The sequence below is a fragment of the Charadrius vociferus genome, unplaced genomic scaffold, assembly GCF_000708025.1.
Source record: "Charadrius vociferus isolate BGI_N301 unplaced genomic scaffold, ASM70802v2 scaffold459, whole genome shotgun sequence".
Classification (NCBI taxonomy): Eukaryota; Metazoa; Chordata; class Aves; order Charadriiformes; family Charadriidae; genus Charadrius; species Charadrius vociferus.
In genome coordinates, this window is record NW_009650249.1 from 2,254,660 (window position 1) to 2,281,728 (window position 27,069).

General features: G+C 53.0%; 1 protein-coding gene across 1 annotated transcript; it reads left to right on the forward strand.

Annotated features, from left to right (window-relative positions):
- The first annotated feature begins 9,324 nt into the window (after positions 1-9,324).
- SDC3 (syndecan 3) lies at positions 9,325-17,125 on the forward strand. Its single transcript, XM_009893025.1, has 5 exons — positions 9,325-9,348; positions 12,556-12,673; positions 13,099-13,709; positions 15,677-15,947; positions 16,882-17,125. The coding sequence occupies exons 1-5, from the start codon at positions 9,325-9,327 to the stop codon at positions 17,046-17,048; spliced, it is 1,191 nt and encodes a 396-aa protein (XP_009891327.1). The 3' UTR covers positions 17,049-17,125.
- The last annotated feature ends 9,944 nt before the right edge of the window (positions 17,126-27,069 follow it).

Sequence of the window (27,069 nt, forward strand, 5' to 3'; positions counted from 1 at the left end):
ATGCGCGGAGGAGCTCAAGCTGTCGCCAAAAACCACCCAGCTCTCGACGGGGCTTGTGCCCGGCTGCAGCCAGCGCCGCTGGTGGCTGTGCAAGGGCCGAACCTCTGGGGACCAACCAAAAGGAATCAGGTGGCCCTCAGGACCTGGAGAAAACCCCTTATGAGGCCAAACTAACCGGGGAGCTATTTATTTTCACCCACCCTCAATGGGCAACAGGCAGGAGGACGCATGAAGGTGGCATGTTAAGTGGGAATAATTAGTTCAGGTCCCCACCAAAAGCCTCTCAGGTGTAATTAGGAGAGTAATTAGGAGAGAAGAGGCTGCTTTCCAGCAAGGTGCAGCACACTGCTTCTTCTCCACCTGTGTGCCCCCCCCAGGCCCTCGGCCTCAGGTTTGTTTCTTTATGGGACAAAACTTTGGGTGTGCAAAACTTTCTGTTGAGCTCCTCATCTCAGGTCTGGCTTAAAAGCTCTCGAGTATTTGGTTTTTTTTTTCTTTTTCCTTTTCTTCTAACTTTGAACTATTAAGATGCAGATTTCTGCTCTTCTCTCTCCAGTAAAGGCGGCTGGAAATGAGCTTTTTTTCTCTCTGTCTCTTTGCTGGGGAGAGCAGAGAGGTTCAGTCAATGCCCTGGGGTGCTGGAGCATGGAATTGAGGGGAAAAAGGAAAAAGTTAAAAACAAAGGAAAAAAATAATAAAGGGGGAAAGTTAAAAAACAAAACAAAACAAAACAAAACAAAACAGGAAAAAAGAAAAGGACGATAAAGAGCTCGGGAGGAGAAATGCTGTCAGAGCCGGCACATATCCAGCTCACCGGAGTGGCTTTAACCAGTCTGGAGACTTCCTGCACCAGCCTGGCTGTCCAGGTCACTGGTCCCAGTCCCGGCACACAGCAGCCCTTAGGAGTGGAGCTGTGCACCCCTTAGGAGTGGAGACCAGGGCTTTGCTCCCCACCAGCCCCCACCTCCCCACAGACAGGCACCTCTTCATCCCCTTCCCAGCTTGCAAACACCATCTCCAACTCCACCCGTTTGGTTCTGTACGGTTTTGGGGTTTTTTTCCCTTCCACAAGGAAAACTCACTTCGCCCCGTGCCCAGCGGCAGCGGCAGGATCCAGCCCAAGGCCAGCGCTCGCCCGTGGGACCCAGCCCCGGGATGCTCCAGGCAGCGCTGACCCCCGCGACATTTGCGCGGCTGAAAAACTCCAACCCCCATAACGGGGTTTTTGACCTCTCTTTAACGTGACGCTGGTCCCTGGCGCATTCAAGTCTCAATTTGATTATTTATTTTTTTTTTTTAATATCCGCTCTAACTGTGAGGCTGACCCCTGCGCTGGGGCTCTGGCACGCTTACAGCGAGACGCAGAATGAACCACCAAGCCCTGAGCAGACCCCTCCGCCTGTCCCCCTCCAGCTCTGCCTTCCAGCTCATCCCTGCTGTCATCCCACATCAGGAGGTTGAGTCCTGGTTGGAGAGGACATTGTGCCTTTTCCCCACGGTCCTCGGGGAAGGGGGAAACTGAGGCAAGGGCTGACGATGCCATTTCCCGCAGCGTGCTGCCCACCGGCACTAGCAGGCGTGATATAATCCATGAGACAGAGGTTACTTCTCTGCCTTCCCCGCAAGGCTGCTCGTCCTTTTATATGTCAGACTGGTGGGGAAACTCTGACCTTCAGCCCCAAGTTGCATCTGGGGGAGTTGTGGGAGCAGAGAAACACGAGCCGCTGAGACAACGGGGTGTGAGAGGTGGATGCCCCTCTGCAGAGATGTGCTGTGCTCCCCGGAGATGAAAGAGGAGCCCCTGCCTGTTCCCATCCCCTGCCCTGCATTATTTGCACCTATTTCACAGGCAGGTAAACTGAGGCACGTCATGACTTGTCCCCCATGTGAGCCACCCGGGCCTGCGGCCGTGCCCGCAGCTCCCAACCCTGCTACAACCCTGAAGGTGCTTGTCTTGGCCGAACTCCTTCTCCACAGCCTGGATACGGAGCACGGGACCGTCTTCCTCCCGCCCCGGGTTGGGTAGGGTGAGTGCTCCCGGGGGCCTGGCTGCGCTGCTGGGTCTCTGCGGGGCAGCCGGGGGCAAGAACGGGAGTGTGTGAATCCCAAAGTGCCAATTAGCGACGTCCTGCTGGCGGGGGGCCGCTGGGGAGGTGTTGAACAGACACAGCAGCGGTCCCTGTGCCAAGCGCTCGAGGAAGGGCAGGGGAAAAAATATGTATATAAAGTCCTGTTTTGCAGCTCTTTGGAGAGCCGCGGCTCAGGGAGGGGAGAGAGCTCTGAAACGCGCCTTTGTGGAAGGTGAGAAAAGCAGTTTTGCATGTTAAGCTGCAATAGGATTATGGAGCAGAGCAAATTAAATCAATTCTGTAATGACTGGGGGGAGCTGCCACTGACAGCATCGGCTCCCGAGTCCCGGGAAGGAAACGGCGGATGGAGCCGGAGGGCTGAGACCCACCGTGAGCATCCGTGGATGGTGGCCTGGGTGCCGTGGGCAGCGTGCCGAGGAGGGCAGGATTTTCCCGGGGCTGCTGGCGTCACCATGGCAATGCGTGATCCCACAGGAATTAATGAGTCTGGAGCGCATCTCGAATCCTTCGGGGGCGGAAAAAGAAATTGGCCTGGGCAGGTAGAGCGGGGAGGTGGAGGAGGGCAGGCGGCAGAGCCGGGGGTGCGGGTGTCCCAGCTGCCCAAGCCCTGCCTGTCCCTGCCTGCCGGCCCGGCTGGTTTTGCTTCATCCCATGCAGGGATGCCAGGATGCTCTCTGTAGGATGGAGGGCACCGTGGGCTTGGTTTTCTTCGGTGAGCGGATATCTCCCCACTCCTGGGTACCAAGGGGGGCTCTGTAGAGCCCAGCTGCGGCTCGGCTTATCATGGAATCACCGAATTTTCAGGGTTGGAAGGGACCTCTAGAGATCATCCAGTCCCACTCCCCTGCTAAAGCAGGATTGCCCAGAGCACATCACTCAGGAGTGCATCCAGGCGGGTCTTGAAAATCTCCAGAGAAGGGGACTCCACCCCCTCCCTGGGCAGCCTGTGCCAGTGCTCTGCCACCCGAATCGTAAAGAAGTTTTTCCTTGTGTTTTCCCCTGCACTGGCTCCCTCAGGCCTGGGGGATCCTCCTGCCCTGCTCCCGCATCTGCCAAGAGCATCATTTCCATCCCAGTGCTCCACCAGCTCTGCCCAAACCCACAGCCGTGGGGCAAAGAGCCGCGGTTTGAACCGCTGCCGATGCAGCAGGAGCCAAATACGGCCGTCCCTGGGGGGTGCGTAGGGTTTGGGGGGGATCTGCCACCCCAGGGGAGCCCCAAGAAGCCACCTCGACTGCCTGACGCAATCCCAACCGCTGCGTGGCAGAGCCTCGCTGGGCTCTTTTGTGCCTCTTCATCTGGTGCTCCGCGTGCAGCAGGAGGTGGGGACTTTTGTTTGGGTGTTTGGGTGGTTTTTTGTTTTTTTCTCCTCCATCTCCGCGGAGGTCAAAAGCGGAGCGTGCTGGGAGATGAGGTGTTAGCAACAATTTACGTTGGGAGGTTTGCTATTTTTCATGCCAGCCCCAGCTCGGGGATATTTATTGTGTAGTGGGGTAGGAGCTGGCACTAATCCATTGAAGAACTGGGATAAAAAATGACGGTGGAGACAGATGATCCCAAGGAAGAGGAGGAAGGGATGCTGTTTGAAGAGCTGAGCCTGGTCCAGGGTACCCGGACCCGGAGGTTCGTTATATTCCCCGAGTGGTGATTAAACACTCACGTTTATACATGTCCGAACGCAGGTTTCGGGATGCGCCCACACCCAGCCTGGCTCCTCGCAGCGTTGCCTGCGTTGGCAGCAGAGAATCAATACAAAGCCAGAATAATTGCTGCTCTTCGGTAAATGTTAATGATTATTTTACTTGCATAAAATAACCGGCCTATTAAATCAAAATGCACTGGGGTTTAGGCAGCTGTTATTCAGGGGCTTAATTAATCTGGGAAAGAATGAAGTTACACAAAATAACTGGCTGCTGCTCGCCCGAGCTCACACCATGTTTTACCAGTGGGATCTGTGCTGGCCGTGAACATCAGCCCCCTGGTTTCCACCGGCATCCTGCACCCCCAGAACTCCAGCCATGTCGTGACATTGCCTTCTAGCCTGGCCTCCTCGGCTTTGCTGGGGGCATAATCAACACAAGCAGCTTGGTGGTCTCTAGCATCAGTCCTCAGACAAAAACTTGGCCGGGGCTCACCATGGTGGGACATGGAGGTCTTTTCCTGAAGCAATGGGTCCCAGTGACACTGAGATGCCGTCAGGAGCAGTTTTCCAACAGATTTATTTTTAACTCGCAGCCTTGGATCGAAAAGTGGAAATTCAGTGATTTTTTTTGCAGTGGGAGTGGGAAAAGTGTTGTGGAGTCTTTAAGGTTCAGAAACAATGTTTTCATTCCAACTTTATGGGCGAGTTAGTATTATTTCAACTGTTTATAGTATCACTAAATCACGTGTTGGGATGAGTTATTAAGGTTTTCTATATAAAATACCAGAAAAGTGCTTTCATGGGGTGATTAATTGAAAATATCCCGTGGAAAACACCATAGAAATAATCGATGCTTTTCCTGCGATATGTTCTCAGTTTAAATGTGTTTTCCTGGAGAAAACGGCTTTCAGCCCCTGATGAATTGCTGACCCTGGCTGCGTCCTTCCAAGCTTTCCACCCCGGCCAGATTCAGCGTCTCCCTTGGAGGACACATCCTGGATCGCTGCTGCTCGTGCTGCCGTCACCGTTTGCATCGCTCCATCCTGGCAAGGGCAGTCTCCTGCCCACCTCGTCCTCTCCCCTCGCCCTTGCGGCGCACGGGGCTGCGGGTCTCCGGGTCTGCAGCTGGGAGCAGAGGGTTTGGGCTTCCCAAAGCTGTCTCGCTGGGTTGGAACCCAAACAGACCTTTGGGACTTTGGCTTTCTGGTTTTGCAAGCAGGGTGGGCGGGGGATGGGACGCAGAGACAAGAACCTGTGTTTGGCATCAAGGGATGGGACGACAAGCTGGTCCTCCTTGTGCTCGCCTGCGCCACCCAGTCCCATTCTCCAGGCTGCTTTCACATTGATTCGATCTTCCTTTTCCTCTTTAACTGCCCACCCACCGGGATGTGGAGCAGGCTGGTTCCCTGCGTCCCCGCTGCTGGTCCACACGCGTCCCTTCCCCTGCCTTGGCCCCGTCTCGTGCCCTGGCGTTGTGCTGGAGGCTGCTGGGTGGCCGTGGACATCCGTATCGTGGGATAAAACCATCTCCATGCCCAGCTTGCCATGCCGGGTGTCCCTGCAGCACGCACAGTGCCGGGGGCTGCAGGGGGACCCAGTGGGAGGAGGCGTGTGGGCTGCTGGGGCTCAATGCTTTTGGGGGGTTCGCTTCACCTCTGGGGGGTCTCGGCTCTGCTCTCCGTGCATGCTGCCACGGAGCCTTAGACGTGTACCAGGGAAAGGATTTGACCACCTGGTTGTGTTCCCCATCGCCGCCAGCCCGAGCTCAGGGCACGCACCAAGCCTGCAGCCGAGCTGCCTTACAAACCACCAAATTTAATCCTTTTTTTTCAATTTCCCTTCTGATTCCTTCAGGGAGAACTCTCCAGCTTCTGTCCACAGCGAGGAGGGCAGAAACATCCACAGCCTTCGATCACTTCCACCCCCCAGATAGGGGCAGATAACCCCCAGCCGGGGCTGCTGGGGCATGGGGGGATGCTCTGACCCTCTGCAGAGTCCCGCAGACAGCGCATGCCGGGACTCAAGCCGGGATTTTTCCCCCTGCCCGGACCGCTCCCCTGGGAGTCCCTCTGGGCTTTCAGAGATGGATCTTCTCCCCCACTCCCCCTTATCCCACCCCATGAAGCCATTTAATTCCTCCTCCTCCATGACACCCCCAGGGAAGCAGACCCCACACCCGGTTTGGGTGGATGCGCTGGAGGACACCACCCATCGCCCCGCACCAGCGATGGATGCGTCGCTATGGAGTAGGTGGTTTCCATGGCGACCGTTGCCATGCCGATGGCTACCGGTGAAGGGCCTGAGAGCATCCCGGGGAGGAGGGTCAGCAGCCTCTCCCCGTGGTTAAAGATGGATTGATTTATAAGGCTCCCGTCCTCCCGGAGTGAAAGCCAGACACTTGGCAGGGAATGTTGCTTTTGCAAAGGCAGCACATTTTGGGTTTAATGTTTTGAGGCAGGTTTCAGGAATTTTAAGAATCGCTGCGAAAGCCCTGCCACGGAGTGGGAACACCCTAAAAAATATAACACCCTAATCCTCCCTGACTAGGGAAGGAGGGACGTTCAAGCAAGAGTGTGCAGGGAATTTAGGAAGACCCAAACCAGCTGGTTGGTCCCCGTCCTCCAGGACACATCCAAAGCTGTAGAGGGATCTGTAGGAGAGTGTTTGTACCCTGCACAGAGGTGGCGGGCGGGTCCCCTCTGTGCCTTGGTTTCCCCCATCTTTTAAGTCCCCAAATCCTCTGGTGTATGTGGAGAGCTGCTCGTGGGAGAGCTGAGTGTGTCAGTGGGACTCTTTTCCCGAGCTTTTAAGTTTTTTTCACCTGTAAAATGGTGTCACACACCTTGATAAAGGGAGAGGAGAGGGAGAAATGGGGCATCCGCTCTGCTGGGGGGGGTTAAATGCACGTAGATGATGGAGAGGGACTGAAGCCTCTCTAATCTCCCTGCTCAGCTCCGATGGTGCCGGGCCAAAGGGCCTGAGCTCTCGCTCGCTTTCCAAGGCTCTTAGCACGGGATTTGGGTGTGATTTGCGCTGCTGCGGCCCCTTGGCTGCCATTCCCGACCGGTCCAGCCAAGCCGCGGAGCAGAGGTGTCGAAGGGGACAGTGTGTGGTCGGGTGGGTGTCATCGCCTGCCGGTCTCGCTCAGCCCCGCGGCTGCTGCAGAAGCAAAGGGGTCCTCAGATCAAGTGGGGGATGTTTTTCTTATCCAAGCTTGATGTAGTCACCTCCAGAGCTGCTGACATCGAAATCCTTTGGGTTTGCCACTGATTTTGGGTCATTTAGAGCACTAGAGGAATGTTTATTGAAATTTGGCTTTCTGTCCCTGCCCTATGGAGACTGCTTTGTATTGGGGCTGGCTTTTATAGCAGCAGATCTGTGACCATTTTGGACATTGGATGAGTAGAAATAGGGCATGCGATTGGGGTCTGGATGATGCCAGAGCTGGCTCCTGGCCCAGGTTGCCCCCATGGCTGGCATGGCAACCACCAGCTCATGGGCTGAGCCACACGGATGTGGCACAAGCAGGTCCCCTTTCTACAGGACAATCCTTAGCATGGTCTGGCAGAGAGCCAGCACCTCGCAGGGCATATTTAAACCTTTCCACTCCTTTTCCCCTCCCATGGATGTGGACATCACCAAAGGCGACGCAACCCCCCAGGTCCAGCTGGCGTCTTGCGCCACGGTGCCTCCAGCAGCTTTGCCGTGACCCCTGGTTTAATTTCCCTAATGAAGCCCCGGCCAGGGGGGAACAGGGCTGAGCTGGTTAACCAAACCCCCTGCCAAGAGCCATTAGCTGGGACGTTGTAATTGCAGGGATGGGAGCTGCTGTCCCTTGCCTCGGATCGGCGTGGGGTAGGGGGCACCGGGGTCAGGAGGAGCATCGCGCTGGGGTTTCCCCCTACGCAGAGAAGCCTCTGCCTGCCTGGCCCAGCCTTGCACCGCACACCCCGAGAGAGCTGCCCGGAGGACCTGAGGGTCCTGCGAGTGGGTCCCTCCATCCCCACCGCGGCAGGAGATGGATCAAGGGTGCGGATGCGGCTCGCGTGACTCCCGGCCCCAGGCAGGCAGGACATTTGTGCTGTGGGAAACCCTCTTTTGGGGCTGGCAATCCTCAGCGCTTGCACAGGCTTCACAGCCTGGCACCGGGGTTCCTGCTGGGGCAGCAGCCCTGTCCCTTCTGCCGCGGGCTCGGGACAGTCTGTGACACCATCCTGGGGGACCGGGGGTTGCAAGGGACGGATTCAGCACGTCCAGGGGGTTCACCCTCCAACCTTGCCCCGACCACATGGAGCCTGCTGTGCCAGGGATAAACTCTGGGGGAAGTTTCTCTTTTTGGGACACATCCAGCCAGCTGCGTCTGTGCTGTGACGGATGGGGAGGCAGCCGTGGGTTGGGAGGTGGGAGCTGCCATCCTGCCTGATTTGTGATTTCCCGGGCTGGTGAAATCACCGTTCCTCTCTGCTTCACCCCAGCTGTGCGAGGGGGAGCAGCCCCCACGATGCTGGGGGGAGGCTGGGGGGGGTCGTGCACGACTGCAGGGCTTGGCGCACGTGGAGTATTAACGATCTAAGCAGCAGTAAATCCAAATAAACACCGACTGTTCCCAAGATTTATTGCATGAGTCTGACCTAATACCATCAGGGCTGCAGCTGGGGCAGCCTGGCCAGGAGGAGGTTTACGTCAGTGCCTTGGGAGTGGAGCAGAATGGGGGATTTTTTGGGGAACAACCGTGTCCCAAACAACCCCCTGCTCTGCACCGGGAACACCTGGAGAAATTTCACAAGTCTTTATCAATAAATCTTTGTGAAGCTTGGTGGGCTGGGGCTGTGCTTACTGCACTCGGGGGGTCCCCCCATGACCATATGTGGTTATTTAGGGTTTTATGCTGGGCAGATGCAATCCTAGGATGAAGGATGCTGGAGAGGAGCAAAGGGTTGCCCGGCATCCGTTGCTGCGTGCCGTGGTTTTGTATCACCGTCCTCCCCTGCACGCAGGAGCGGCTCGGGAGCAATCTCTGGAGACTTGCGGACAAGCAAGAGAAGGGAAGCTCTCTGCCATCCCACTTTAGGTCCTGTTTCGCTTCCCTTGAGCAGCAGGAACACAGCAGCTTCATGAATTTTGCGGTGCAACAGCAGTGTGGTGCCTGGTCGGGCAAGGAGCTGGTATTACATGCGCTGAGCTGGCCAGGCAGCAGCTGGAGCTGGGCTGCTGGCGGGCTGCCGTCCTCCCTCCTCGGTATAAACTCCGCTGATCACCGCCGATCCTCTGGAATCCACTTAGGGCAAAACCTGGCTGAGAACAACTCTGCTCTCTCACTGCTGGCGCGTGAGGGGCAGGCGTGGGAGAGACGTCTCTCACGTCTGGGGAGTTGTCTCCGGAGAGTGAGTTTTGGCCCTGCGAGGTGTTTGATTGCTGTGAAGGTGTTCCTGCTGCAGTCGGCTGTTCCGGGAGATGGATCCCTGTGGGGCTGTGGCACAGATCCTGCTCCCTCCAGCTGGAGGGAGCGATGGTGTTGGCACAGTGCAGGGGGTCCGGATCTGGGGAAGAGACAGAACCCGAGGAAGGGCTTCCAGCTCAAACCTCTGCGTCATGCCGGGGAGCCGCACGCTGCAGGTTGGAGCGCAGCATCGGTCGGTGACCCCAGGAGGACACTGGGGCTGGGCAGTGATGCCTGGGGACTCCTCCCTGGCCATGTGCTGAGCTGGGGGGTGCTGGGCTTGGTTGCTGCCTGAGCAAAATATGGGGGTGTTATTCTCATGGAAAGGTTTGCTTTTAGATGCGGGGCTGTGCAATTCTCACTTGTGACGTCTGAGAGATAGCCTTACACAGTGATCTCCGTCATTTCCAGGATATTCCCAGTGGGAATTCACCATGGGGCTGCCGGTACCAAACCCGGGCCACAAACAGCACCCGCAGCTGCCAAAGTTGCTTTAATTCAATGTTCCTGTCTGCCTTATTCTCACCTGACTTTGGCTTATTGCAACCGGATGTGACCACGTTGCGTGTACCCGTTTGCCCTCGTTGCATCGCTCCAGGCTCTTCTCCTGGGCAGAGCAGATCCAGGACACACACTGGTTCTGCTGAGTCTCTCCACCCCATAGGGTGGGTTAAGGGATGGGTGAGTGGACAGATGGATGGGTGGATGAGTGGATGGATGGATGAATGGATGGATGAATGGATGGATGGATGGATGGATGGATGGATAGGGTCTGGCGTGGCATGCTGGGGCCATGCACTTCTCTTTTCATTTCCCGGTCCAAGCACAGAGAGATGGGGAATTGGTGGATGGACCTGCCTTGTCTGGTTCCAATTTAAGGGAGAAATGGGCTTGATGGAGCTGGGCCATGTGGCTCCATTACAGTGATGCTTTGCAGGTCACGCAGAGAGAATCCAACCACTGGGGAGGTTGCCCAGGTTAGCTGTCAGGGGTGAGGGGTGGTCCAGGGATCGCTTGTGCGCCTCCTCGTTTCTTGGTGAACCTCAGTATTTTTGGTGTAATAACAGTAATAATCAAAAGGCAAATAACAGCAACTCTAAATGTTTCTTCCTCCCATCCCTCAAACCTTGCAATTTTTTCCTTGCCGTCCCATCAGTTTTGGTGGCCTGTCTCATAATTTATGAGCTCCTATGGGTGGTGCACCCCATGAGCCTTCAAAATACACTGAACCAGCCCCTGCGCGTCCCCCCAGGTTCTCCTGGTCCCTGGCTTCTCGGCACTGCTCACAGGGACAGAGAAGTCTTGGATGGACTTCACAGTGGGTGAGCTCCAGAACTCCATAGCTTTGTCCTACCAACCCAAGAGGGACGTTGACCCAAAGGTTTTGGAATCAGTCCTGGGGAGTCATGGAAAACTTACGTGGTGAAACCAAAGGTGGTTCTTGGGGTCTTTTACTTCTATCCACTGTCTTCCCCTTGGGCTACAGCAGATCCCATCTGGGCATCTATTTGTTATTGCATTTTATTTATTTTGTTGTTGCACAGTGGTTTACAGGTGAGACATCACTTATTTAGCAAAAGCACTTGCACTGATCCTTGGTGCATCAGTTTTTCCCTACTTTTTACGCTCTACAGGAGTTGAAGCGCTCCATAGATCCTCCATAGGGCAGAGCAAAGGATTATTTGAAATCATTTGGGAACATTAGGCTTGTCTTGCTTGTCATCCATTGGTGACACCTTGATTTCCAAGGAGAGAAAACAAGCTCCTTCCTTGCAGGGACGTGTCCCCCTCGCTCTTGGCTACCTCCTCCCTCCCTCCTGTTTCTCCCAGTCCTTCTTCTCCAGGCTGTTTCCCCAGCACTGTGGCCATTGCTGGAGTTCCCAGCGTCTCCACAGGGTTAAATGAGCACTGACTCCTACATTCAGAGCACATCTCTACCATCCTCAGCCTCGTGCTGCAGTGAGGTTTGGCCTCTGTGGCTCGGCAAGGGGCTGCGGGATTCCCAGTTCCCCGTGGATTGATTCTGGTAGATAACAGACTTCTTCAGTGAGCTGCTGGCAACTGTGTATTTGAAACTCCAGGACAGTGCATTATCTTTGGGGCAAAGATGGAATCTTCCCAGTGGCTCGGAAAGCGTGTGGCGCATTGGGGACTGGCACGATATAACCAGTGGCTGCAGTGATAGGGGAGGGCTGGAGACAAAGGAATAGATCCAGCCAGAAAAAGCTCAGCAGCACTTTTAGGAGAGACAGACACTTGAAAGCCCAACTCCCTTTGACCTTACTGAGAAATTTATGTCCCCAGGAATGTGCTCACGCTGTCACCTTGGGCGTATGACACAAGTGGTACATCGGTGACTATCTAGGCAGGGTTTAGGCAGCAGACACCTCCTTGGCTTGGGCACCACGGCAGGAATCATCTCAAAGCCCCTGAGAAGTGTCCTCCTGCCTCCCAACCCCGAGCATCTCACTGCAGCTGAGGGCTCCCGGGTTTTCTCTCCCTCTCCAGCTGGTGGGCTCCAGGAGAAGAGATGTGGGGACAAAATATGAGTTAAGTCCCCAATTTCTATGTCATGGGACCTTCTGACTTTTCAAAACTCCTTCTTGTTCCAATCTGGAATGAAAACAAAGAAACTCGAAGTTTTGTCAAGAGGTAAAATGCTCTATTAGGTGAAGGGGACCCTTCAACCCCTCTCTTTTAAATTTAAGCACTAACCTGGCTTGTTACATCTTGAAACATCTGATGCTATCTTGCAGATCAAAGCCTCCTTGTTTGGGTTGTAATGAAGTGTCAAACTGCTTCCTTGCAACACAAACAGGAGACACTTTGATCTGCAAAACAAGATGTTTAAGAGCTCTACTAGCAAGGGCTCTTCAAGCTTTAGCACCACTGTAAAGCAGCGGAATATTTGAAGTCTGATATTGTTTTTCCAAGTTACGGCAGCTGACAGTGTGTGTTGCTGTCACACCTGTGCCATGAACCACATGAAAATCATCTAAACCAAAACAATAGCGAGCTGGAGAACCAAACTGATAATTTTTCTAACAGTTTTCAGGAGCAGTTGATGGGGTTTTTTTTTCCCCTTTTCCAGAGGGCTTGTTTCCATGGGAAATGTTATCGGAGTCAATGTGAGCTCTCCACAAAATGTCAGCTTGTCTGAAAGATTTGCTGCAGCAAATTGTTTTGGGGAAAAAAACCCCACAATTCTGGGTGGTTCAGCTGGAAAGTGCCGCCTGCGCTTCTTCTCCTTCGGTCTTGCTTGTCCCTGACCCATTTGACCTGTGCGTCGTCCCACAAGGGCTGTCCGGGGGTGTCTGTGCAGGCACCCGTCTTGATTTGGTCGGGATGGAGCTGCTCACGCGTCTCTCCCCGCTTTGCTGCAGGCTCAGCGCTGGCGCAACGAGAACTATGAGAGGCCCGTGGACCTGGAGGGCTCCGGGGATGATGACCCCTTTGGGGATGATGAACTGGACGATGTCTACTCAGGCTCCGGTTCAGGATGTAAGTAGCTGCGAGGTTCTCGGGGAAGGGTCCTTGGGGCGCCTGGTGGTGAGTTTTGGTGGGACTGGAGAGGGGCTTGCCGTGGGATGTGAGTGGGGATTGCTGTTATCTGTCTCCAGAGCTGCCCTCTCCTAGGCAAAAGCAAAGGGAACTGTCCCAAAGGTTGAGCTCAAGTGACTCCGTTTCCCATTTCAGTCTGTGGTCCTACTGGGCAGCACAATTGCACGTGCCATATTATAGAGATTTCACTGTCCCCAGAGAGGGGCTTTGGCCACCACATGGGAATTTGCTGCTCTTGGTTTCTGCTGAGCCTGGAACCAGTCCATGCTCTCGGTTTCTTTAGAGGTGAGGCCATGTGGGTGTCAACCCTGGGAAATGCTGGGCCAGCAGCAGCTTCACCCTTTGCTCTTCTCCTCCTCTTTCAGATTTTGAGCAGGAGTCGGGGCTCGAGACAGCAGTGACCCTCACCATGGACACGTCCATCACGCTCCCCACCACAGCAGCTGTGCTGCCCATCACTTCGGTGCAGCCCGTGGCAACCCCCTTTGAACCATTCCCTGCTGAGGACACCACCCCTGAGCAGACAACCAGCATCTTGTATATTCCCAGGATGACAGAAACACCAGTGATACCCAGTTGGAAAGCAACCACCACCAGTACCACTGTCAGCGACTCCCCTACTACCACGACCACCACCACCACCACAGCTGCCACCACCACCACCACCACCACTGCGGCTACAACCACCACCAGCACCACCATGGCCACGGCCAAGCCCACCACCATCCGGAGGTTCCTGCCCCCCTTTGTCACCAAGGCAGCCACCACTCGGGCCACTACCTTGGAGACACCCACCACCTCCATCCTTGAAACCAGCACACCAACAGAGGTGGCCACATCACGGCTTGTCCCCACCAGCACAGCCAAGCCCAGGTCCCTGCCAAAACCAAGCACCTCCAGGACTGCAGACCTCACAGAAAAAAGCACTGCCTTGCCATCCAGTCCTGCCACGCTGCCACCCACAGAAGCCCCCCAGGTAGGAGGCAGGAGCCCTTCTCACCTGCTAAAGGGCTCATGGGCCATGTTTGAAGCCAAGAGATGGTGATGCCTTTGGGGTAGGTCCATCCTGAGCCAGTTGCTCAGAGGAAGGTCAAGCCAGATTGGGTTGTTCTCAGCTCATGTGGAGAGTGGAACTTTTGGGGAGCTGGAGAGGGAAGATGAAAGGGTGGGGGGTTTAGCATGGGCAGAGCATGGTGATGGGGCTGGCATGGGAGCTGATGGGGGCACCCAGGGGTGTGCCACATGTTCCCGGTGCCGCCCGCTCTGCCTTGCCCAGTTGCTCCAGAACAGCTTCGCCGGGAAGGAGGGAAGCAGGGCTGGGGGTACCACCGCCCCATGGGGAGAGAGCGGCTTTTCTCTGGGTTTGGCGTCTGGGCTCATCGTACCATTTCCCAACTTGCAGCCCGTCAATGGGAAGCCCAAACCTCCACAATTACAGCTTGACGGTGCATTTCCAGCCTGTCCTGAGCAGGGGATTTAATCCTCTGTTCCATCTCTCATTCAGAGCCCCTCAGGGGCCCTTTGAAAACCGCTTTGACTGAAAGGTGGAGTGATTTGTCTAAACTAGTCCCTCTTTTCTGTGTACGTATATGTATGTATAGCGCTCTGGGCTCTCCCTGACCTTCAATTAATCTCTGTCACAAAAACTCGTGCTTGTGGGAAGCAGTGAGCCATGCGCTCACGCCGGGGGCAAGCATGACATGGAGAGGGCTCCCGCTCGCCCTCCCCAGCTTCGGCCCATTGAGATCTTTGCTCATCCCGATTTGTAATGTCCTGAGGCAGCCACGGAGGGAGCTGTTTGCCCTGTGAAGGAGGGATCTTGGGGACGTTTTGCTTGGGGATGCTCAATGTGGTCCAGCTCAGCACGTGGACACGTAGCAGGTCAGACTGCCAGAACAAGGTGGGATTTGGCCCCAGGGGAGATGCAGGTGTGGGGATGCACAGGAGGCAATGAATAGGTCAGGGTTGGGCTGGAGGGGGATGGAGCGGCTCATCGGCCCGGCCCATGTTTGCTATCCGGTCTGGGTTCACCTCCTTGACAAGGGGGCCTGGTCAGGGACCATGGCAGGGAGCTGGGTTGGCTCCATGTCCTGGGTGAGAAGGACCCACCTTCCTGCTCCCCCTCTGTGCCGTAGGGCTGCAACCATAAGAGCAGGTTGAAGGGAGAAAAGGGAGAACAAGAGGTAACAGGCACAAACTTGAACATGGGAAGTTCCATCTCCACCTGAGGAGGGCCTTCTCTGCTGTGAGGGCGGCAGAGCAGTGGCACAGGCTGCCCAGAGAGGTGGGGGAGTCTCCCCCTCTGGAGCCATCCCAAACCCGCCTGGACGCCGTCCTGTGCCACTGCTGGAGGTGCTCCTGCTCTGGCAGGGGGTGGGATGGGGGAGCTCCAGAGGGCCCTTCCAGCCCTCACCAGTCTGGGATTCTGAGAGGGAAGGGACCCCTATGGGGCTCATCCAATGGCACCCGATCCTTACACTTGCTACGTTGCTGTAGCACAAATGGCTGTATCACTTCATGTCTAGCCAGGAGGCATCTGTGAGATGTTTCTGCCAGCCAGCCATCTACACTGGGGACAGAGAGCCCAAATGTGGGTCTAGGGTGTGGGGCTCTCTTTAGGTGAAGCTACAGGGAACAGGTACGAGTTTGTGCACCTCGAGGGCACCTGGGATGGGGACAGGCAAGAACGCTCCAGCTCAGCCACGATGGCCTCAGCCTTTTGGTGACCATCAAGATGTGGGGTTGTGTTGCTTGCTGCAATATGACCATCCACTTCAGTGACACAGGGAAGGGACATCCCAATGTTATTCCCCATGTTCCCTGCTGAGAGGGCCACCCTGTCATCGGTACTGTGATGTCCTTCCTCTGGACACATCAGAGCTGCTGAAGGCAGGAACCACCCTTTGGTCCTTCTCCCCTGCTCCATCTTGTCCTTTCTCCCAGATGGAGCCAGGGGAAGTAACGACAGTCCTCGACAACGAGCTGGAGGTCCCAGTCAGCAGCGGCCCCAGTGGGGACTTTGAGATCCGGGAGGAGGAAGAGACGACTCGTCCCGAGCTTGGTAACGAGGTGATGGCCGTGGTGACGCCACCGTCAGGACCCGGGCTGGGCAAGAACGCGGAGCCGGGGCTCATTGACAACACGATAGACTCCGGCAACTCAGCCGCTCAACTGCCCCAGAAAAACATCCTGGAAAGGAAAGAAGTGTTGATAGGTGAGACCGGAGGACTTGTGGGGGAAGAGCTGGCATGTTTTGGGGGGGAAAGACAGCTGGGCTGTCCATGGCTCAGGAGAGGGGTCGGTCTTTGGCAGGGCATTGGGGTACTGTTGAGCCTGGGATAACCCACACTCACCTGCCAAAAAAGCTCCATGGCCTGTGCTGGGGGATCCCCAGGGGTCTTCATGTCTTTGCCAGGGGACTGTAGAGCTATGCACAATTTGCTTTTGCTCAGATGGGTTTCCAGGAAAAATGTAGGATGTTAGTGGAAAGATGTGCTACGGTGCTGGTGGAATAGCACCCACCACTGCTAACTGCAGGAGAAGAGCAAGGTGCCCTGGGAGGGCCACTTGTCCAGCCTGAGGGACATCAGAGATGGGCCTGAGGTATCACCTCTGGTCCCACCATCTGCTAAAGACAGATGCTAAAGGTGACCCACCATCTGCTAAAGACAGCTGGAGGCGATGGCACAGCAAAGCAGCTATTGGTCTGGTGGTCTTCAGCTGAGCGTGGTGGATGCTGACGGGCACCCAAATGAGCAGCTCTTTGGGGGACTTTCTGCACCCACCTTACATGAGGCTACAGCCTGTGCAGGGACCTCTCTCTCCCTGGGCTGCCTTGTGCCAGTCCATCGCCCACAATGCAGCTGTAGAGTAGGTGCCTTTGGGTCCTATCTACCCTTCAACATCGCTGCACTTGGGAGCTTGATGAAGCTCCTTGAATCACACGATTGCATTAGCTCCTCACCTTCATTTTCAGTTTTCTTAACCATAGATTTCAGGAGAAAAGTTGCTCACAAACTTGCACAGCACGAAACCCAGGCTGGAATCCAAAATGACACCCCACCTCACCCCCCCAAATTATTTGCACTGAAAGCCAGGCTGGTGCTGCGGGGCCGCACTCATGGCTGTGCCACTTCTCTGTGTTGCAGCCGTGATCGTGGGCGGCGTGGTGGGAGCCCTCTTCGCTGCCTTCCTGGTCATGCTGCTCATCTACCGGATGAAGAAGAAGGACGAGGGCAGTTACACGCTGGAGGAGCCCAAGCAAGCCAACGTGACGTACCAGAAACCCGATAAGCAGGAGGAGTTTTATGCGTAGAAGGAGAGCCCGGCGTGCCTCGCACTCCCTCCCTCCCCGCTCCAAACTCTCCCTCCTCCTCTACTTCATCCAGTCTCTCTCTTTCTCTCTCTCTCTCTCTCTCTCTTTTTTGGATCAGACTGTGAATTTAAAAAGCAAAACCCGCAACAGCTAAAGGAGAAAACACATCTTCGGCATAATGGAAAATCAAGTGCCCAGAGCATCTCCGAGTTCAGACCAAGTACCGCTGGCCTTTCTGCAGCGGGAGGGACGGGGCAAGGAGCCACCACCGTGGAACCCGTGTCCGGGGAGCGCCCTGGCGAGTGTGGGACGGGGCAATCGGGCTGCCAACCACGGCTGGAGGTCACTGGGCTTTTCCCACCAACACAGCGGACTCTGGGATCCGGACACCTTCTACCAGCCCTGGGGTGCAGGGGGGTTGGTTTGGATTTATCTTCCTTTTTTTTTTCCCCTCCTTTGGAAAGGAGGGAGATTTCTTTCCCTCTCTCTTGTTTTTTTTTTTTTGTTTGTTTTTTATTCTTTTTTAATGGGGTTGGTTGCTTTGCAGGATTTACCTTGCTCCCTGCTTCTGTTTGAAGAGAGGACTCGACTCTCAAATACGCTTTGAACCTTGAAAAAAAAGCACAAGGGGCTGGAATACCTGATGCCCCAGGGTTTGCTCTCATAGTGGGGAAAAATAAATAAATACAAACTTGGCCAGTATGCCGGAAATGAACTCTTTAGATCACCTCTTTGGAGAGCTCGTGGAACAGCAAGAAGACGCATTGGGGTATCTCATGCTGCTCCCCTCCTGCCGCCACTGCTCTTCACTGCATCGCTGTGCACAGCCAGAGACCTTAAATCTACAGAAACGGCGCGTCGCCGTCCGCCGAGGGGTTTGGTTGAGAAGGGCCCTTGCTTTTGCTGGGTTTTCACTGTGACCAATAAAACTCAGCTTGTGCAGTACGACCGACAGCACTGGTTTTAAAAAGGAATGGGATGTTGCGTGGTGGGGAGTCGGCAGGGAGAGGAGTTGGAAATGGAGAAGCTAAACCCTCTCCCCAGTTCCTCCAGCTGGGATAACATCTCACAAAGCTCAACAAGGCATGAGACGCAGCATAAGAAAAGAATTGCAAAGCAGAGGCAATACTCTGTCCCCTCGGGGGTCAGGCAGGGGTCTCCGCTGGGCCACTGGAACCCAGAAAATGAGGAAGGTGAGGCAGAGTGGTGGCTCTCCACCAGTCAGCCCCAGGGCAGGTTGGCCGCTACATCTCTTTTGCAATACCCAGGATTGATGGTTTGTGTTTCTTTTGTTGTTGCTTAAATTCCAGTATAACCCACGGGGCACCCAGGAGCCTGAGAGCAAAACATCCTGGAAGCCATCATCACCCAAATGCAGTGGTTTCCCCTCTGAGGCTACCTAAGGTTCAGAGCAGCAGGGCCTGATCTGGAGCCCAACTGTGCCTTCTAGAAAAGGCTAGATTTTTTGGAGCAAGCTCTCTGCACAGAAAAGTCAATTAGATATTTCAAGGAGTTGGCTTTTAATTAGCTGAAGCGTTGTTTGCGATGCAGTCAAGGAGCTTTGTTTTCATGATGGTTGCAATCTCGATGGTGTCCCATGGAGACCTTGGCTTTGTTCTTAGAGAAATTTAAACAGGAAAATGGAAAAAAAATCTGTTGCTTTGACTCTGTTGCATCGTGAATTAACCTGCACAGACACAGTGACACTTTGTCCCCTCAGGGTTTTAGTGGATATAGGGATTTATGACCCTGGTGGACGCTACAAGACAGCAGCGCTTCTTTATGTTAGGAATTTGAGAGGCCAAACGCATATTTTAGATATATATATATATACACACTCGCATACATACACAGTTATATATATATATGAAATGAAATCCCTGTAAATTTTCATTGCACTGCATATGATGGCTGGATGGGACTTGGTGGTTGGGAAGATGTGAGGTTTGGGCTACGCTCCCTTGGGGTGAGCAATGCAGGGACTGAGACCCAAAAAGCCAACCTGGTTTTACTTCAGGGTAGGGAGCAGAGCCCCTGCACACAGGCCAGCTCTGAAAATACCCATTTTAGAGATATCAGCCTCAAATTCATCATTGTTTTGGGTGGTTTAGTTTGGAGAAGACGGTCCTGTTGGATGTCTTGGGTAGTGATGCTGAAAAGTAGACAGTGTAGAGTGTGTGTGTTTGTGTACCCATTTCTTGGTTCCGTCCTGGCCATGGAGGATGAGGATGCTTTGAAGGGGGGACCACACATCTGAAGAAGGCTGGTGACAACCTGGCTCCAAGGGCCGCTTTCTCTGACCTGCTCCAAAGGGAGAGTTTCAACTCATGGTTTTGATGGTTTGGGGTTTTCTTTTGGTCCCGTTGGGACTACACGAAGGGCCCTACCTGTTGGGGAGTGGCAGAAATCATGTCTTTTCATAATTTAATGAGTTGGGCACAGCAGGTATGAAGGCCACCCAAAATCACCATCTTTTGGAACACCGTGGACTTAATCTTTTGAGCTTGCGTTAAAAAAACACCCTCCCAGCTTAATCTTTCAAATGCTGCTTTTCTTAGCTGCTTCCCTAATCTTCTTCATTCCATTTTTTTCCTATTTAATAGTCTGAAGTTCTATAATACAATTTTTTTATTCATTCAAGCTTAACCTCAGTTCACTCAGCTGGTGTTAAGTTGTAATCCCGGCACTTAAATCCGTTACAGTTTCAGAAGTGAGGAAGGCTGGAAGTGGGAGGGCACGAGGCGGCTGGGCAGCGCTTCTTCTTGTGGTAATTAAAAGTACGAGACAACCACATGCAAAAAAAAAAAGGTGAAGGCAATTAAACTGGTAATCAGAATTGACCAAAGTCTAAAGTCTTTGTATGTCTGCTGCTTCCATGTTTGCTGTGTTGCTGCCTGCCTGGAGAGGGGATGTGAGCTCAAGGAGACTCTTTTGGGCTTGGAGCCCACCTTTTTCTGGTGATAAATCATGACAGCCTTTCCTGTCGCCTCAGCTCTGCAGGACCACCGGGTTAGTTGTTGGAGTTGACGCTTGGAAGAAAAACAAGCCTTGCCTAGCTGGAGCATAGCTGATCTTATGCCTCCCTTGTAGGGTAAGGGGTGGTGGGACGGAGTTGAACGTGGGCTGTATTTTTTCGGGAAAGCTCAGCTCCAAAAAAATTGCGGATACCATCAGCTCTCTATAACTGGAGCAATGGGGATGGTAAAACCCCAATGAAACCCAGATGAATGATGCTCTCGGGGTCCGTACGAGGGTTGTGGTGGTGGTGGGCTGCAGCGTGCTCATCCCCACAGTCGTGCATGGCACCACGTGTTGGGGCTCCTGGTCCTGCGCCGGGCAGTGGTGCTGAGCCCACGGCCGTGCCGAGGGCAGTCGGTGGCAGATGGTGGGCAGCGGGGTACAGCTGCTTCCTCCAGCAGGAGCTTCTGCACGGGCACACGTGTCTCACCACACTCTGAGGCTTTTGAGGGATTCCTGGTGCGAAGATGGATGGGAAAGAGGCGAGAAAGCACTATGGGGAGGGAGCAACGAAAGCATCTTTTCTCAGCTGTTGATTTGGCTGCAGAGCAGGATTGGAGGGAAATTAATTCCGATGGTAGCTTGAGCATCTCCCCCATCTTCCCCTCTCAAATGCTGCCAGATTTGGCATCGTCCCCCTCCACACAAATTCAGCCCCTTCCCCAGCCTGTGTCTATCCCTCGTAGTGATATTGCCCACGAACGGCTGCAGCCCCCCAGCTGGGGCAGTGCCCAGATGTGCTCATCTTTCCAGCTGTGCACCACGAGGATGTGGGCAGCCTGCGTGGGCGTAGAGAAGGGCTTTTCCGCTTGGTTTTCCATTTCTTTTCTGCGTGTTTGTGTGTGTGCACGTATGATACGCTGAAGGAAAACTCTTTGCCGTGCCAGTTTCATAATTTTAGGAGAACTGCAACTGCAAGGTGTGAAAGACGGTGGTGGGTCCTCTCCCAGCTGTGCCCACTCTCCCTCCCTGCTGTGATTTGCAGCAGCCGATGTCTCAGAGGAGAATGATAAAGTAGCCGGTGACTCTTGGACCACATAAATAAGGAGGAGGCAGGAGGAGGGGGTTAAAGGGAAGGGAGGGCCAGAAAACATGTGCGAGAGCCCAAACTAGGGGCTGGAAGCAGGAGGACGGGAAAGGCAGGGGAGGGAGTTGGACCCAGCCCCAGACAGGTTTTGCAGGGTTGGGAATGAGTTATCCCTTTCCTCCAAAAAAAAAAAAAATCTCTTTGATTTTGGACCTTTCAAAAATAAGCAGCGGGCCGCTGCGCTGGGGAGGACCCCGCTGGAGGGAAGGCGATGGTGCTGTGGGCCGTGGCATGCTGGTTTGCCTCCAGATTTCCCATTCCCTCCCAGTTTTGCCTGGTGGGTGCTGAAGGTCCCTGTGCGGGAGCTGCTTTGCTCCGCGAGAGCCTTGGCTCCTGCTCCCCAGACTCGTAATTCAGAGCTCTCCGCCCCCTGCCGTGAGTCACCAGCACAGAGGCTTTAAGGGGAACAAAACCATTAGCTAAAAACAAGAATGCATTTTTTTTTATTTTTTTTTTTTTTTAACCCCCTCCTCATCCACCCTTTTTATGATTGTAGGCGTTTCTGGGCTCTGGAGGTTTTCTGCGAGGCTCTGGCAACTCCTAAAGTGACATTGAGTTTTCAACGCGGAGAGGTTTATTAGAATTAACTGGCGTCTCGCCGGGCGCCTCGCCAGCAGCTCGGCCGGGCTGGAGGCTGCGGCGACAGGGGTGGGTGCGGCGTGCGTGTATGTATGTATATATATGTGTATGTAATTAATATATATGTATATATGTATATACGTGTGTGTGCGCAAAGCACGCGCGCGTGCACAGGTTCAATGCAAACTCTGCACCTAAAGAGGATGAGGAGGGTTTATCAGTCGGCATCGCGTGCCGGACTCTGCAGCCCTCCCACCCCCTCCTCTGCAGTGGGCTGCAGGATTTGGCCTCCCCCGTGCTGCTGGCGCCTTCCTCCCCTCCCGCTCTCCGTCCCGGCGTGGCAAAGGGCCTCATTCCGTCCGCCTCGGCGCTGCAGGGATGGTCGGGGTGAGGAGCCTTTTGCCGACTCTGGTTTGTCCCGCGTACCTTGTGCCTGCAGCTCTGCTGATGTATCCACTCCCAGTCTCTATAGAGAAGTCTCAGTCTGGAGCGTACAAATTTTTATTATTTTTATTATTTTATTTTTTTTACTATTATTTTTATTTTGGGGAAAAAGTCACCCTAGGAGACACCCGTGCGATGCCCAGATTTATTTTTCTCCCCCCACGTTCCAGACAGCTCATCCACTGCATCGCCAAAGACCTCAAGGGTACCAGTGACTTCACGTGCATAAGCTACCCCTGTTCTGGGTCCCCCTGGTCTAAGTCATAAAAGTACAGCTGACAATCAAACCAGACAGAACTGCTGACTTTAGAAAAATGTATATCCATTGCAGTTTGATAGAACTACTTTTTAAAATCACATGCTTATCTCTCACTAACGCTCACCGCCATGTCTCCAGGATAAATCGCCACCCATTGGTTCTTCTGTAAATAAACATGAAACATTCTTGTATAAATTAAAAAAAAAAAGAAAAAAGAAAAAAAAAACCCAACCAAACAAAAAATCCATTGATATACATCCAAAAAAAAATCCCTTTCCAGAAGATTTAAATAATTCAGAGAAAAAGAAAAGCCCAACAAGTGAGCCCCACTTCACTTTTTCTTTGGAGCTGATTTAAATTCCCAACAGGAGAATGAAAAATCTTTAACAATAGAAGAAACTACAAGTGTTTTACCTTTCAATGAATATGGGAGGGAAAAAAATGCATGTAAATATTTTTAATAGGAAACATATCTTAAACAGAACTTTTTTTTTGTATGTACATAACTCTTCTAGAGTTTAGTACTTAAATTGCTTCATAGTGTCTGTTAAAAAACAAAAATAAAATAAAATAAAATGTTTGTTAATTGTTTTTGTTCTTACTCAATGGCCAAAACTTTAAAAATAATTAAAAAAAGACTATAAAAATAATCTTTGCCAATGGATCTAGCACTGTAATGGTACTGTCTATTTTTTTTAATTATTTCTGTGCTGTGCCCATTTATAAAAGGAGGAAAAAAAAATAAAGTCATTTAAACATTGTCTGCCCAGGGCTTTGCCTGCTTTCTTGCTGCGGACTACCTGCCCCCAGGTTTTTGTCGTGCCGGCGTGCGATGAAGGTGAAGATCTTGTTCTCGGGGCTTGATGCCGTCAGGCAAGGGATGGTGGTTAATTAATGGTTTCCATGGCAACTCTGCAGAGATGCTGAGGAGCCGGCGGCAGCATGGACCACCCCAGCACAGCTCAGTTGTGCCTGTGCTGGACCACGGGGGAGGTTTGGATACAGGGGGGAGTGCGAGCGATATGGCTGTTTCTAATGGTGTGGAGAGCCGCGGAGCTTTTCCACTGAGCCACAGCGTCCCCATGTCCCACGAGTGCCACCGGCAAGCTGGAGAAGATGTCCAAGCTGTAGGAGCCATCCCCTCCCAAGCGGGAGGTGGAAGCAGCCTGGGCTGTTGGCCCAGGGTCCCGCTCTCGCAGCTCTCCCTTCCAAAGCGATTCCTGGAAGCCACCGTGGTGAGAGATTTGGCAGCAATGCTCTTGGACTCCGTAAGGAGAAGCTTGGATGTATTTAACTGGATTCTGCGTTGCAGAGGCCAGACCTCCGTGGATGTATCCCGACTCGCAGCAGAAGGCATGGTTTGTATGGCTTCAGGCTGTCCTGAGAGCCAGCCAAGGGCAAATGCCGTGCCCCAGGGGGCTACCAGCAGGATTTCTTCAGTCCCACGGGCTGGACCCGCTCCATGTTATGTGCCAGCAAATATGTACCCAGCCCGGGTGATGTTGTACCACCAGCATGAATTGCAGCAAACGTCACTTTGTTTGGGTTTGGGGTAAGTTTTTTGAAGTGTTGTTTGAAGTTTATTACCAGCCTGGACCCTGCTTCCCTTATACATCTCTGGCTGAAGGTTCTCATGCTCCATCACAAAGTGCTTCATCCACTAATAACTAGTTAAACTGCTACTCTGTATAACCCAACACTCAGCCTTTAGCAAGGGTCAGAGACTGCTACGCTGGACAAACCCCATCCTTCCTTTGAGGTCAGGCAGCTCAGAAGTACCTTGCTGGGTGGTGGTAGCAGATAGAGCCCCAAATCGCCTCCCTTTTTACCCCAACTGTTGGCTCTCTGAGCCAGGCAGGTCCCGATCGCCCCCAGCCGCTGCGTACCCCCAGGACTACTCCCCAGAGCATCTCTCGCTACCTACAGAAGCATCTCAGATTGACCAGGGTCACCCATTCAGGTCTTCAAGCTTGTCCCCAGCCCCAGCAACAATGATTTCACTGTGCTGGCGGTCAGACTACCCGTACGCTTGGCAGCAGCCGCAGACAGCTGCCGTTACAAGCAAAGTGAATAACTGCTTGCAGTGAGGTGTTGGTATTCAGGCTGAAGGGTTGAAACAACCTCTAATTATATCCCGATCTCCATTTCTTGTATATTTTTTTCTGCCTCCAATGGCTGGTATGGGAACGTTTCCCTTCCCACAGCACCTTTGCAGACCCCCAGGATTTGGTAGGATAACCCCAAATGGTCCAAGTGGTTTGTTGGGGTTTTTTTGCAGCAAAAAGGGGGTCCCTGTGACTCACTCATTAAAAATCTCTGTGACATGAGCAGAGTGTCCAAAAATAACACTGTAATTGAGATTTCACCTTGCAAATTAACAAGCCAAAGGCACTAACTCCTCCTTGGTTCAAAGGGCTTTTAGGCAATTGCAGGAGAACAGCCACGACGCACACCTGAGTGCCCAGTGCTGACCACCTCGTGGAGACACAGCTGGGAAAGATCTGCAGATACCAGCCCTGAGCTGAAAAGAGCATGGAGGGAAACAAGATTGTCACTGCTGTCCTGGGTGAACTGTCACCGAAACCTTCAGGAGGCAACAGTTGGAGCAATCATTGTGCACATGGTCCAAAAAGCTGCATTGCAAAAGATACCCAGTTTAGGGGTAAAACTAGGACTCCCATTCAACCTAGGCTTGGGAGTGGAGATCCATGCTTATATGCAGTGCCGCTGTTCCTTGAAATTAGGGTATGAAGGAACAACCGTAAAGCAGTAACAGCCACTACCTGAGCTGAAATACATTTCCTTCTAGTCAGCTTTAGATTTCTAAAAACACTGAAATTACTTATGTTAGTATTAATGGGCCTCAGATGGAGTGGGGAAACGCTCTGCTCAGCCTCCAAAGGAAAGCATTAAACAGCAGCAAGCCAAAGGGTTAGCACTGAGCTTGGCATTTTAGGCACTTTGATGGGCTCTCCTGGTTGGCTCGTCAATTGTGAGGAGTTGAAAGATCAAGGCTAATTCATCGCAAATAAATGTAATGAGTGGTTTAGAGAGGGTGGAGGTGGAACAGGTCCCCATGTCTGTCCCTGTGCTCAGAGGATGCACGGTGAAGCAGAAAGGCGGCAAGGTCAAACCTGATGCCAAGGTCCACAGATTGCAAGTCTCAGCCCTGAGGTCTCAATGAGTCTTCACAGAGAAGCACGGATACAGGTGAGAAGCCAAACCAGGAGCCAAGGAATGAACAAGCACTTCAGAGACAGATGTTTTCAAACAACCTGGACCCAATACACACCTTAAAAACCTGGCTGAGCCATCTGGAAGCATTAGTTCCCACTGAAGACCTGTGAAACGACTTCCAAGAAGGTGGGAAAAGAAGGACCAGGGTGCATTAAGCTTCTCGGTATAATTTATAAACTAGAAAATATCGGATGAAATAGTCACACTGCTTGTAAGCACCCTGAAGACGACAGGAACATCAGTCTTGATGAACTTGTCAAGAACTGATGTGTCAAATCAATCTAATGTCCTTTTGTGACCAGGAACCTTGCTGTATGCACTGACACAGACTGGTCCTTGTCTAACATGGTCAGGACAGAGAGGTTTTGTTGCTGTCTCACACGGGACCCTCATCTACATGCAGTTATTACAGGATGGGTGAAAAACCTGTTTGTAAGGTACCTGGGGAGTGGTTATCAGCAGTTCACCGTTGAAATGGACAGATGGATTGAGTGGGCTTCCAGACAGGGTCTCTCCTGGGAGCAGCTTTATTCAATATTTTCATTAAGAGTTGAACGATGGCATAACATGGATGATTATTAGATTTGCAGACAATACCTTGCTGGAAGGGACAGCAAGTACATCAGAGGACAGGGCTGGAATTCCAAGTGATCTCAATAAATTGGAAAGATACCATAAGAAAAAAAAAAATAAAAATCATCTCCATGATCAGTGGAGCAGTCAGTACCACCAGAGAATAATTCACAGTGGTCTATACAAGTATCCAGTACAGAAACCTCGAGGAGGCAATTTGTCCTGCCTGTTTCTTTGCTGAACATAACAGGGGCCGAGAGATTTTCTTCAAGGCAATGTAGCCCATTCTAAAATTTGGGAGATAACATTTATTGAGATACAAATCAAGGTACTGTGCATCTTTGTGATACAGAGCCACCAAAATCACAGCAGACACGTGGCAGCGTGTGCTCTGCATGCTACATCCATGCCTGTGCTTCATCCCAGGCCAAGGCAGGACCTGCGGGTGAGTGCTGTCCTCTGCGAGTCACCGGCCCAGAGATGTCCCAGCTCTCCTTGCCCATGACCCCAGGACGTGGCTGCTGCAAGGATGTGGCTGCTATCCAGCTCAGGGAGAACCCATTTGGCATCCACCACCCAAAGTCACCCCTCAAGCCTGGAAATAAGTTCAGGGCTCCTGAGTGCCCCTCACCAGGGCATCAGGCATCTTGCTCTCTTGCGTGGTTATAGCTAAGGCAACCGTGGTACAGAGGGGGCAGTTTATACAGCCATGAAAGCTGCACTAGCGTATCTGAAACGCAGCACACCTGCATAAACTCCCTTGCTGGTTCAGCTGGGTTTGGCTTTTTGTTGCTCATGCCTGCCATGGAGATGTGCTCTTCTAA